Source organism: Epinephelus fuscoguttatus, linkage group LG4 (genome assembly GCF_011397635.1).
Source record: "Epinephelus fuscoguttatus linkage group LG4, E.fuscoguttatus.final_Chr_v1".
NCBI lineage: Eukaryota > Metazoa > Chordata > Actinopteri > Perciformes > Serranidae > Epinephelus > Epinephelus fuscoguttatus.
The window spans coordinates 2,597,249-2,610,700 of NC_064755.1; the positions used below are offsets into that span (position 1 = coordinate 2,597,249).

A 13,452-nucleotide genomic window follows, 5' to 3' on the forward strand; every position below is an offset into this window, starting at 1 on the left:
ATGAATGGCAAAAGTAGTTTGAATCTTACTAGTCAAAACTGAATTACAAATATCTTACATTAGAGTTCTGACTAGTCAAAATCTAATTACAGATATCTGTAACTGTAGTTTTGACTAGTCAGAATGACATTATAGATATCTTCAATTAAAATTCATACTAGTCACAATGACATTACTACTAGTCAAACTGATGTTGTTGATATCTATAATGGTAATTCTGGATAGTCAAAGTTAGCAATTAAATGTTAAACAGCTTGCCATAGACAACCACCTAAAACTCTGAAAATGTCTACCAGCTTCTGTTCTATCAAATCTAACATGGAGTCACACTGGGAGGAGGATCAGCTGAATTGCTTTATGGCACAGAGCAGGAAGAGGGTGCTGTTTTTACATTGTAAGTGGAGGTTCAGGTGATGGCAGACTATTGCAGGAGAGAGCAGCCAAATAGAAAATAATATATTTTCAGTGTGTTTGTGTTTTTCACCAAAACCAAAAGGAAGAAGGAAGAAGTAACGTCCTGTTTGAGACAGGAAGCACTCTTTGTAGTCTGCTCTTAAAATACAATAATTATCCCAAGCTATCACAGGCAATCTTACTGTGTTACATTGATGCTTAGAAATGCTACGCACAGCACGTTTATTGTCCAATGATATAATATGAATAACCTCCAAATCAAAGGCAACTACTACTGTCCATCTGTAAGAAATGTCTTTATTGGAGTGCAGTAAGTGGATTTAATTAGAAGAAGTGCAAAATTATATAACAGGCAGTGATTCAAATCTGTGTGTAAGTGTGTGTGTGTGTGTGTGTGTGTGGGTCACCTTTTGTGGTAGATGCAGAGGCACGGCAGTCTGGCTATGGTGTCCCCTTGCTGCAGTTCCTCTAGACAGATCACACACTCACCGGCATCCCTTGCCAACACATCATCTAAAGTGGCAGGCACGCACACACACAGACACACACACGCACACACACACAGCAGAACAAGTATCAGTATGCACCAAAGAAAGCAACAGTTTCAGAGACCAGAGCATATCAAACACTTCAGAGCAGCAGGGAGAGCAGGTTGGTGCATTACACCCATTAGATATACTGGTTCCATTCTGCTTGTACTGATGAAAATGCACAAAGAGGAGTGTAAAGATGAACTGGGAGCCTCAAATCCATTCCACTGTAGAAAAGTAGCATTCATCATACAGAAGTTCCCCACTTAATATTTTGATTTCCACCCATCTACTCACTGTAATGGAGGCAAGCTCTTAGAGAGTCTTGAATGTACACACACATATATATATATATATATATATATATGTGTGTGTGTGTGTGTATATATATATATATATATATATATATATATATATATATATATATAAGGGTCCCAAAATGGTTCTTCTTGAGGGGCTGAGGTTCTACCCAGAACCACCTTTTTTTTCGAAGAACGGTTCTTGAAGGGTTCTTTGTGAGACTAAAGCCCTGTTCAGACCGATGATTCCTGATGAGAAGAAACTGTTTTAGAACGGTGCAGAGAAAAGTTGCAGCGGTGTAAAACTGGCTGGGCTTAGCTCGACTCAAGTCGGCTGATGGTGTCACCTGCAACTCAGCTGGACCAATCGAGCAGGTGCTCTGTCCCTGCCAAGCCCTCTGTTTCTGTTCTCACGGTGGGTTACTACTGCTGACCGCTGTATGTGCTTATGCCGCCCCCACAGAAACATTCTTACTGACGGATTAATTCCTGGTTATTTATTAAGGTATTAGTGTATTTATTATGAATACAGTCCATCTGATGCTCGTTTTGTTTCTGTTTTTTTTTTTGCCATTTCATCACTACTACAAATGCAACTGTAGCCAGTATCTCACTATCCTCATTCATATTTTAACAAGCTACAAATTATATTCAGCCAAAAAATAAGTCTGAAAAGCTGCAAAACAGAACGAAACTACAGAGAGTTATTACATAGAGATGATTAACTGTTTCATCTAGTTGCACTAGTGTGAACCAGCAGGTTTTTAGAATGTTGCAGAACAGCACATTATAAGTAGGTACTGCAGCTGCCCTTAAAAAGTAAATACTGTTGCATGCAGTATGCACACAATCAGGATATACTACTGTCTCATAACATTATGCCCTGAACTTTGACCCTTAATCTCATATATCCGTAATAATGGAGATAAAACAAAACGCTGTTCACCAAGCTTGCCAGAGATGGAGGTCAACCTGAGAGACCTGTTGTTATTTCTTTACAATACGTAATAACTGCATATATTTTAGATTTGTCACAGTGGGTTCATTTAATCCTCCATACATGCCAGATCCTCAGCTCATTCAATAATTTTCTATTTACCCCGGCTCGTCACCACGCCTACCTGCCAGTCTATCACCAGTCCACACATTTCCCGCTCCTGCTGGTCCACCAAGCCTACCTCATCAGGATAATGCCAGATTGTTCCTCGCCTCATACAAGACTTTCCAGCGTTTGTTTCTGGACTGCCTCTCTGGTATCAACCCTACCTGTCCCTGACTCTCCTGCTTTATCTGCTCCCCAGTAAACCACTCTGCCTTCTGTTTTCGACCAGAGCTCTGATTCTGCCCCCCGGTTCCTTTTCGCCTGTTTCCTGTGGTTTTCTGGAAAGATCAGCTTTCCAAAGTGAGTTTACCTGTCCGGTCACCTGTGATCTTCTGAGCTGTGGATTGTTTTGTTGTGCGGTGGTACGCCTTGTCTTTGAGTGTGTGCCGCAGATTCCACTGCTGTCAAGCTCTCCCCTATCCAGGGCCAGCTTCACATCAGAGAGACTGCTTTCTCAGTGAGTACTCCTGGTGTTGGGATCTCAGCTCTTCTGACATCGCTCTCTGCCTGCCTCCTCACGTTACCATTGCATGCTCTTGAACTGTCTGCTGTGTGTATGCGCCCGGTGGACACTGACACCTCACCTGTGTGCTGCTACAGCGTTCCACATGGAGAGCTGCAGACTGATTCTGTTCCCCTGGGGACTCTGAAACTAAACATTGACTCTCTATATTGCCTCACAAGTCTGCATTCCCTGTATTTATTGAAGTGGTGTATTAAAGCTCAGTATAACTGTTCTGCTGTATCTGGTGTTGCTTTTGGGTCCAAACTCCACCTGTTACAAGACTCTAACATATTGTATTCCCAACAGTAAAATTACAGAGGCTATACATTTCTTTGTGACCTTTTGTTGTTGGCTATATTTACGATTATTTTATTCAATTAAACAATTAATATTCCTGTTACTACTTATCGACTGGTCATCAGTCACCTGAATGTGCATCATCCATCTACGCAGAGGACTGTGGGTCAGAATAGCAAGAAAAGCATGCTGGCTTGCATACTGCAAAACTGGACTGGATGTAGTAGAACTTACTGGTATTTTTGGCTAGGCACAAACTTCTGGAAAGAAGAATGTAGAGGTTTAGCATTGCTGGAGCCCACAGAAAGGACGCTCCACAACACTTTTTTTTCTCCAGTTCAGGATTACAATATATGCAGTTCATATAATCCGGTCCAAATTATTATTTTATTTTTAAAAACTTAAAGATCCACTCAACACTAAAAGAGTTTGTCAGCCATGAGCAACATTAAAAATTAATGGAATGGTTGTCATATTGAAATCTGATGTGTGTTAATCGATTCACATCATCAACTCTTATTCAGTAACAGTACAAGTAAATGTTCAACCTTAACATTTGCCAGATTAATTGCCAGATAAATTATTATTTTCTCAGACTACAGCTGCAAAGCAAAATATTCTTTCATTTTATAGTTATAGGTTACTAATATATGAAAAACTTTCCACGGTATGAACAGTGGTTACATGAGCTTCAAAACCAGCCACAACTCAGCCCTGACTGTCCTCCATTGACCAATCAACAGGCTGCAGTGTCTTTAGCTCCACCTATTAGTACCAGATCTGTGTGCTAGGTACCCAACAGAGAGGTGACCAAAAATGGGGATGGTAAGGAACAGTTCCATTGGTACCATCCACAACATTTCACAGTGGAAACAGAAAAAATGCGTACCGAACTGAACTGAACCGTACTGGACTGCTTGGTGGAAACAGGGTTTTTGTTTCACATGTTGGTTTGGATGCAGGATAAGCTGGACCTGAACCAGTAAGGACTGTTACCACAGATTTTTAAACAATTTAAAATAGCTAAAATCTTATTTAACAAGATATTGATTTGTCCCCCTTTGCCCCATGGCTCTTGTGTCTGTTTATCATGAGAGTTCTGCAGCACAAGGGGGACAGTTGGTAAAATGCACACACATAGTGACAGGGCTAGCTGTTAGCATTACACAGCTCACGTTAGCTAATGATTATTAAAAGTGGATTTCATACACAGCCCCAGTTCGGTAAGTGGGAAACAAAGTGACTCGGACCACGCCACACAATACTATTGTAGCCAGAGCAACAGGGGGCGCATTGTATTGTATTGTATTGTCATGTACTGTATGCAACCAATAAAGCTTTCAACTTTGACCTTAAAATAAAGTAGATAATATAGTATAACATGCTATTTCACAGTACCTTACTTCACATCTGTCACTGTGGGGCACAGCTACAAAGACTAGGCAGCCTGGCTGCTGCTCCACTTTGAGATTGGCTGCTTCATAAAGCAGAAGCAGAAAGCCCAGCTTCTAATCCACAGCTTGTCACCAATTATGTGCTGTTTTTTTTGCATGTCATCTTTGGTGGTGAACTGGCTGTGTTTTTTTCTGCTTCAAATGCTTGTCATTAGTCTTCCTTGTGTCTGCTCACTCATGGTAGGTATTCAGTTTAAGCCAAAACAACTGATTTCTTTGGCTAATTTGAGGCCAGCAGGTTTGCAACCATAAAACCACATAAAAACACAGCAATTCATTCACACACATAAAATAAGAAACTAAAATACAGAATATGACTGTAAAGATTTAAAGCTATAGTTGGTAATCCTGTTCAGAAACACTTTTTGTTATACTGGTTGAAATGGTCCTTCCATCCTGAGAGTAGTCAATACATAATGTGTTCAGAAAAAGGAATGAAAAAAATCCGATCTCTGTGGCAGCTGCAGGCCTGTAAAAACTCTGACCAATCCCTGCCATTCGGTGCGAATGGAAAGAACCAACCAGATGCCTTCATGTCTCGTCCTGCCCGAGCCCCCCCTCCATCCCTCCCTCCCTCCTCCCTGCGCGCACTCATCACATGTCACCGTTGCCGGAAATATTCAGCACACTCCTCAGCAGAAATACCGAGTTAGCAGGAGTTTGCTGAACAATGGCAGAGAAAATGCAGCCAAAAGTACCACTTCCAGCGTTACTTATAATGGCTCGGCCCGCTAAACGGGCTGAAAAAAGAAAGTCGGAGACAGAAAAGGCTGCGACGAAAAAGGCTTTGGATAAAGCCAGAGGACAAACCAACATTGAGTCAACACTGGTGCAGCTTTTGAATGGTGGACACAACTGAGGGAGCTGAAGGGCCTGAAAAGTGATGCAGATGTTGCTGTCTTTCTGTTGGACATGTAATTATTTGTTTGCTTCAGGGGGATTTATTATTTTACTCTGCTCTCCTCTGCCCTGCTGACTCCTACCTACTGCAGGATGTGCGTTCAAGTTTGTGGAGCCGTGGCTTTGGACAGAGCACTGACGGGAGGGGGAGGAGGGGGTGGAGCTTAGAGGAGGTGCCGCTTTCAGATCTTGCTAGCTCTCCAACATACCAACTTACCAACTATAGATTTAAGGAAACAGAGGTTGATAGCACTTCCCAATTCAGAACCGACCCATAGAGTTTAAGATCACAAAGCCACATTTTATCACGTTAATCAGTCTATACACAGAGAAAACTTTTTGTGAGACTGTATGCCTTGCTCTTCATTCATCGAGATGCACAGTATTTCTATTGTATCAATATGTTTATATTTTTCATTGTGATACAGATGTGATGTGATACTCAATGTAAATATGACATTGGTCCCTGTTTTAATGTGCCTTAACTCCTAATAAAGATATTAAAAAAAAAAAAAGAAAACTTTTTGTGGTTAGCTTTGGATGGTGGTGGTGTGTGGCTGCAAGTCACTAACTGGGATGAGGAGCCAGGTCATGGTTTTCAAATATAAACATCACTGAACATCAAGGAAAAATGGAGAGGACGGCATCAGCTAAATTAGCATCCTGCTAGCCATTGTATGGGCATTGAAAAATAAACAGGACAACCACCTAACACATACGTTTCCAACAGGATATCAGGAACTGTTGTATCCTTTGATTCACCGAAACTTTGCTAAATCCTGGACAGCACCATTCAACCCATTGACTCTTTGTCTATATGCCAATCTAAGGACTCTGGTGAAAGAAGGAGAAGAGGTGTGTGCTGCACAGTGAATAAGGACTGGTGTGACGGTGAGAATATGAGCTGCTGTCCCAGTCCTGCTGTGGATAGCTAGTATACCTTGTTAAGAGGCAGGTGCATGGTGGCGCATACCTGCATTCTGGAGGAACCACTACAGCCATCTTGTAGAGGTCGGGATGTGTGGACAGTTAAAAAATCATTCCACAAAAAGAAACCATGGATTAGCAGAGCCATGTGGAAATATGCACAATTATAAAGCAGCAGCCAACAATGTAAGAACATGGATAAAAGGACTAAATGACAGTAACCATCAAAGGAGCTGAAGGGATCACATTTCACTGGAGTTGTACCTGGCATAATTCCATGTGCAAAATAAATGACTGATTGATTGAACTGCTTTCTATTTGTTTTACATGCATTTAAAACACATTCCTGATGGCATAAGCCTGAAGAATTCATAAAAAGCATGTGTGAGGTCATTGGTGTACCTTTTTGTCAGATGTACCTTTTTGAGGACTTATGATAAGTGAGACAGGTCTGTGTTTTGCCAATAATTTTGGAGCTTCATGTGATGAACCAGAGAATTGTAATTTCATAGTTTGGCCACTGCAAAAACTGGCTTCAAAACCCGGTGCACTTCCTGGAACCCTGATCTAAACAATGTCAGAATCAATGTAGAGAATTTACTTAACATGTTCTATGAAGAAGGAATATTACCTTACAAAACTCCACAGGGGTGCCTTTAAATTGCAGCTGCTTCAACCTAAATACTAGCACACTGATATTTAAGGTTGATGACAAATTCATTAGTTTTGCAGGTATTGGACATATTTACTTTATCACAAATCTTTTGTATGTTTTTCTGCACACAAATTCATACATATCCCATGTATTTTGAAAGGCTGCAATCATGTGACCAGTGCGCTGATAGCAGTAAACAAGGAAGAAGTCTTGAATGCTTGTAGGCAGGCAGCTTGAGGTGGTGGATGGGTCATGAAAAATGAGACTTTCACCCGGGACTTTCCCCTGGAGTCATGTGTTTGAATCTGTGTGAACTTTCAGTGAACTTTGAGTCATTTTTAAGGTACGTCCTCACTATATTTCTTTTCCTAAACCTAACCATCCATCCATCCACTCATCCATCCATCCATCCCATTTTCCACTGCTTATCCGAAGCTGGGTCATGGGGCAGCAGGCTGAGCAAAGTATTCCAGATGCCCCTCTCCCCAGAAACACTTTCCAGCTACTCCTGGGAGTTCCTGAGGTGTTCCTATATAGAGATATGTAATCCCTCCAGTGTGTTTTGGGTCTCCTACCAGTTGGACATGCCCAGAACACCACTAACAGGAGGCACCCAGAAGGCATCTTAATTTGATGCCTGAACCACCTCAACTGATCCCTTGTGATGCGAAGGAGCAGCAGCTCTACTTCAAGCTCCCTGTGGATGTCCGAGCTCCTTACCCTATCTCTAAGGCTGAGCCCAGCCACCTTTTGGACGAAACTCATTTCGGCTGCTTGTATCTGGGCCCTCATTCTTTTGGCCATTATTCATAGTAAGGGTGGGCGATATGGAACGAAATCAATATCTCGATATCTTTGCCTGGAATTTCGATATAAGATATATATTGATATTTTCCATAATAAAAAAATGGCGTTTTAACCCTATGGGCCCAAACGACGCATAGTGCATCCAAATTCACACCTGTTATTCTCTATTGATTTTCTCCGCGACCGTGAGTCATAGCGAGAAGCCACGCATATCACGTGAAACAGGGGAATCGTAGCTTTCCAACAAGACCAAGCACTTGTCGGTAGTCCAATGTTTTCATGCGAAAAAAGTTACACTAAAATCATGAATAACAGAGCTTTCATGCAGCTCTGCACACACATTACTCTTGGATGGATTACTCGCGAATGCAGGCTTGCACAGAAATGCCACGCATGGCTGTACTATTGTTGTCGGTGAGATCAGTATGTTATATGAACATTATTCCTTAGTCTCTGTGACATATTAGGAGGATTTTATGACTATTTGCTTTAGATTTCTTACATATAGATCCTTTAAAACTGCAAGCAGAAATGACTGGGCAAGGGCACTTTCGGTACGTCTGTTTAACCTGCTGTTCCTTTCAGTGAAAGCTTGACACTGTATACAAGAGTGAGATATTATTCCCTGAGTGGAGTGTGGGCACTGGAAATGACCTTTGGCAAAGTTGTACCACTTCCTGTGTTAACTATATGGCGCTAAAGATCACACACGAACTATAGGTCATGTTGCTGTATATCAGTTGTAGACCACACAATGTAAATTTCATATTAAATCAAAGGATGATTGGAACAGAAGGCTTATTTCCTGTTGCCAGTAGGTGGCACAATGAGTATGACATTTCATTGGCACTTAAATGTGTTACGGCTTACAATGTTATCAAACATGTCAAATCTGTACAATGCACACTCAAATTGCATCAGTTTCCTAATTCATGGCGAAAAATGCGCTATTATGGAAACGTTTTTCAAATTAAACCCACGATCTTCACAAGGAAGTATAATAGTGGTCTTAAGGCTAAAGCTGACCAAATTTGAGGTGGATCTGGTCAACCCTCTGGGAGGAGTATGTCAATGTAGAAAACATGTCATTTCCTGTTGCCAGTAGGTGGTGCTATGACCAGAACTCAATTTTTAATATGTAGGTATCATGAGGCTGGGACTTTTATCATACAGGATAATTTTTTGGCAGATGAGACAATAGATGCTTAAGTCAAGTTCCTGTTTTATTTTTTACCACAAAGCATTAACAAGGTTTTCAGGCTTTAAAAATGAATTTGAGATTGATTTGGTCAACTTGCTGGGAGAAATAAATCAAAGTAAAAAAAATTTCATTTTCTGTTGCCAATAGGCAGTGCAATAACTGTAGCTAAATACTGGGCAGCAGCTGCCTCACCACAAGAGGATTCCTGGGTCAAACCCAGGGTGTGGGAGCCCCTCTGTGTCGAGTTTGCATGTTCTCCCTGTATCAGCATGGGGTTTCTCTGGGTACTCTGGCATCCTCCCACAGTCCTAAGTCCCTTAAGTCCTAAATTGTGGCAGGCTGGACCATGTAGAATGGAGTTACAAGCCACTTTTGTGGCAAAACATTAAAGGGATAGTGCACCCAAAAATGAAAATTCAGCCATTATCTACTCACCCATATGCCGATGGAGGCCCTGGTGAAGTTTTAGAGTCTTCACATCCCTTGTGGAGATCGGCGGGGGGAGCGGCTAGCACACCTAATGGCAGACGGCACCCCAGACTAACGTCTAAGAGCACAAAATTGAATCCACAAAGTATCTCCATACTGTTCATCCGTAGTGATCCAAGTGTGCTGCAGCCGCGACATAAAGAGTTGTTTCGAAAAACATCATATGAACGTTTGGCACGAGTGGCACGCGTAATGGAAACCCAACCTGATTTGATTAACACAGCTGCAAACTAATGAGTTCACATCCCTCTCAGCCAACCACAAACAGCCACAGCATCAGATAGGGAGTATATATTCAGCATCTGTCATCTTAGAAAAGTCAAAAGAAAAGAAACAGAGTGAGACTGAGAGAGAGAAAGAGAGAGCGCGCATGCACGAGAAAAACTCAACATTGATTTACAATTGTGGTGACCTCCTCCCAGGCTGCCTTTGCATCATCAGCCCGTGGAGGTCTGCTTGCAGAGCCGTATATTCAGACACTGTGAGCTTGGACCTCCCGGACCAAAACACCAGTTTCCTCCGGGAGAAGTTTGGCCGTCTGATGCTGCTGCTCTCTTCTGCCATGGCGAATTGAGTAAACTCTCATTATGCCTTCGCGCGGCACATTTAACAGCGAAGAGAGGGGCTCATTTGATTGGTGTGATGTGTGTAAAACCCACTCCACGCCTTCTCTCCTCCCTCTTCCCAACTTGCTCAGGTAGGAGGGACGGAGGTGGGAAAGAGGAGTAGCTGCACCAGCAAGCACCGTGTGCCAAACTTGCAAAATCCGCCTGGCCACACCCAGTTGGCGAAGCGCAGGTGCGCTGTGCCTCTGCCTCGCCCGGTCTGTGAAACTAGAGGTCTAAATTTTTGTGCCTCACCACAGTCAGTTTGACAAAAACTCAAGCTTTAAACAAGGTCTTGGTGATCAATTTTATTGTCCAGTACAGGGTTAGATCAATAAACGAATTAATAAAAATATGACAAACCATGTGTATGTAAGAAATAAGTGAATGACTGAATTTGGAGAAATGTGATAAGGTACGTGTAAAACTCTTGCTGTGTGTTCTCAGGCTGTGCAGATTCTCAATCATCAGCTCTCTCCTCACCCGCCCCTGTTTCCCTCTTGAATTTCAGCTGTCTCTCCCGGTTGCTGGCTTGCCAACAGACATTTGGCATCCAATTCCTTCACATCAGTTACGAGTTGGAGGAGTCACTCTTTGCTTCTCTGAATCACAGCACTCACTTCCCTCTTTCTTGTCTCTTATTGTGTCCTCTGGTAACCTGAGCTGCCAAAGTCAAACTGCATGTTTCTCACCTTCCCCTTTCCCTGGCTCTCTCACTCACACACACACGGCCTTGCTCTCTGGTCTCCATACCATCCTAATTTCTATGTGTGCATGTGGCCCACACCCCCTCTCTGTGCGAGGGGCTATATTTAGTGGGAGGCATTAAAATATCATCATGCAAAGTTGAAGCCCCGAAAAGATCCAGTGGTCAGCTCACATGAATTCATGGGGTATGCTACCTTTGACCCTTGCCACAGACCAGTAAGCAGGCACAGATACACAAATAACACATTTGGATTGTTTGTTGTTATTTAGTTTCATAAATTTGGGTTTATACAAGAGTTAAAGCTGCAATCTGTAAGTTTCTGCTCATTCAGAGCTGCAAAAATGAAACATTTAGGGCTCTAGTTTCCCGGCACAGCACAGGGTGGCGCAGGGTGGCGAACCCCGCGCAGAGCTAGTTTCGAGCAGCACAACCTGAGGCACGTTCAGTTTGGTAGTTTGGCAGACCGAGGTGCGCTGAGATGGGTGTAGCGGTGCAGCAGGGCGAGGTGTCGACAGATCCAGCTTGGCACAGTCACAGTTTTGTGCCAAAAGGCTTCGCCGAAGGTGCGCTAAAAGCTCGCCAGCTGAAACCAGGTCTACTGTCAGCGCAGGGGGAGCGCAGCCGGTGTAAGCCGAAGTTTGGCTGATCGGCGGACAGTGCACACACGTCACCAAAACCTCACAGGCAGGTTTCCAGAATATCAGGCACATTAACGATGCAATAAATACCCCAAAAAACACTATTCAATGCAACTATCTGCAATCAGCACATAAATGTATCTCTATACTGACTGTCCCGTCACATCTGATGTCAGATCAAAGGGGATTGGCACTGTTTGGCACGTTTGGCACGCGTAATGGAAACCCAACCTGATTTGATTAACACAGCTGCTCTCAGCCAACCACAAACAGCCACAGCATCAAATAGGGAGTATATATTCAGCATCTGTCATCTTAGAAAAGTCAAAAGAAAAGAAACAGAGTGAGACTGCGAGAGAGAAAGAGAGAGCGCGTGCGCACGAGAGAAACGCAACATTGATTTACAATTGTGGTGACCTCCTCCCAGGCTACCTTTGCATCATCAGCCTGTGGAGGTCTGCTCGCAGTTCCGTATATTCAGACACTGTGAGCTTGGACCTCCCGGACCAAAACATCAGTTTCCTCCTGGGAGAAGTTTGGCCGTCTGACGCTGCTGCTCTCTTCTACCATGACGAATTGAGTAAACTCTCATTACGCCTTCACGCGGCGCATTTAAGGGCAAGGAGAGGGGCTCATTTGATTGGTGTGATGTGTGTAAAACCCACTCCATGCCTTCTCTCCTCCCTCTTTCTGACTTGCGCAGGTAGGAGGGGCGGAGGTGGGACAGAGGAGTAGCTGCGCCAGCAAGCACCATGTGCCAAACTTACAAAATCCGCCTGGCCATACCCAGTTGGCGAAGCGCAGGTGCGCTGTGCCTCCGCCGCGCCCGGTCTGTGAAACTAGAGCCCTTAGTGTCACAGTTATGAAGTTATTTTACCTAGGTGTTATTACTGCGCCATGAAAATGTCAGGAGAGTCTTGCAGTATCTTTAACATTAGTAAATGTGCTGTTTTTAGTATTTAACCACACCACACCTTGTGGTTGCATGCCTTCATGTACCAGTCAAGTTTCTCTTACAGTTCACATCCATATCTGTGAAAACATGGACACTTCACACACCATCTTCCCCCCAACAGCACTGAAGATCTATACAATCAGCACAGTTTTGGAATTACTTACACCAATTCAGTATCTGATCAACAGCCTACCCCTCTGTTTCTTAGATATGACATTGAGTAATGGCCAGAAAAGTGTTTTATGAAGAATATTGTGATGTCACAGTGAAGTTGACCTTTGACTCTTTGGGTATAAAATGTCATCACTTCATTATTTTATCCCATTAGACATTTGTGTGAAGTTTTGTCAGAATTAATGCAAGAATTTTTGAGTTATGGCCAAAAACAGATTTTGTGAGGTGACCTTGACTTTTGACTTTCGACCACCAAATTCTTATCAGTTTATTCTTTAGTTCAAGTGGACATTTGTGTCAAACCTAAAGAAATTCCCTGAAGGTGTTCTTCATATATCAAATTTTCAACAATGAGTGGGATGCAAGGTCACAGTGACAACCATAATGTATTCAATTCATTGTTGAGTCCAAATGGATGCTTGTGCCAAATTTAAAGAATTCTTGAGATATCACATTCATGAAATGGGACAACAGACAGATGGATTGTCAGACAACCCTCAAACATAATGCCTCCAGCCATGTCTATCCCTGACACAGAGGCATAAAGGCCCAGACACATCAAAGTGGCGAGAACAAGCGGAGATGAAGGTCCCCTGCTGCGTCACATCACGTCACCTGTGTCATGGTCAAAAAGTTGCACATGAACACACAAAGACTACAGCCGATGGCCAACTAGCACATACTTTCTGCGCCTACATGAGAGGAAACAACTCACACCAGCAGACAGCGGTCGGCTGTAACAGTCATTCAAAAAGGGAAACTGGGAAATTGTCTCAGCGTTAGTTAGCCAG

At 42.9% G+C, this 13,452-nt stretch overlaps 2 protein-coding genes across 2 annotated transcripts in view; one reads left to right on the forward strand and one right to left on the reverse strand.

Annotated features, from left to right (window-relative positions):
- LOC125887559 (general transcription factor II-I repeat domain-containing protein 2-like) overlaps positions 1-13,452 on the forward strand; it is a 476,753-nt gene that overhangs the window by 273,647 nt on the left and 189,654 nt on the right. The gene's annotated exons all lie outside the window — the stretch shown is intronic.
- Positions 1-13,452, reverse strand: part of znrf1 (zinc and ring finger 1) — a 177,583-nt gene that overhangs the window by 24,108 nt on the left and 140,023 nt on the right. Inside the window, exon 3 of the mRNA XM_049574526.1 lies at positions 822-927. Coding sequence (XP_049430483.1) covers positions 822-927 — 106 coding nt within the window. The remainder of the gene's footprint in view (positions 1-821; positions 928-13,452) is intronic.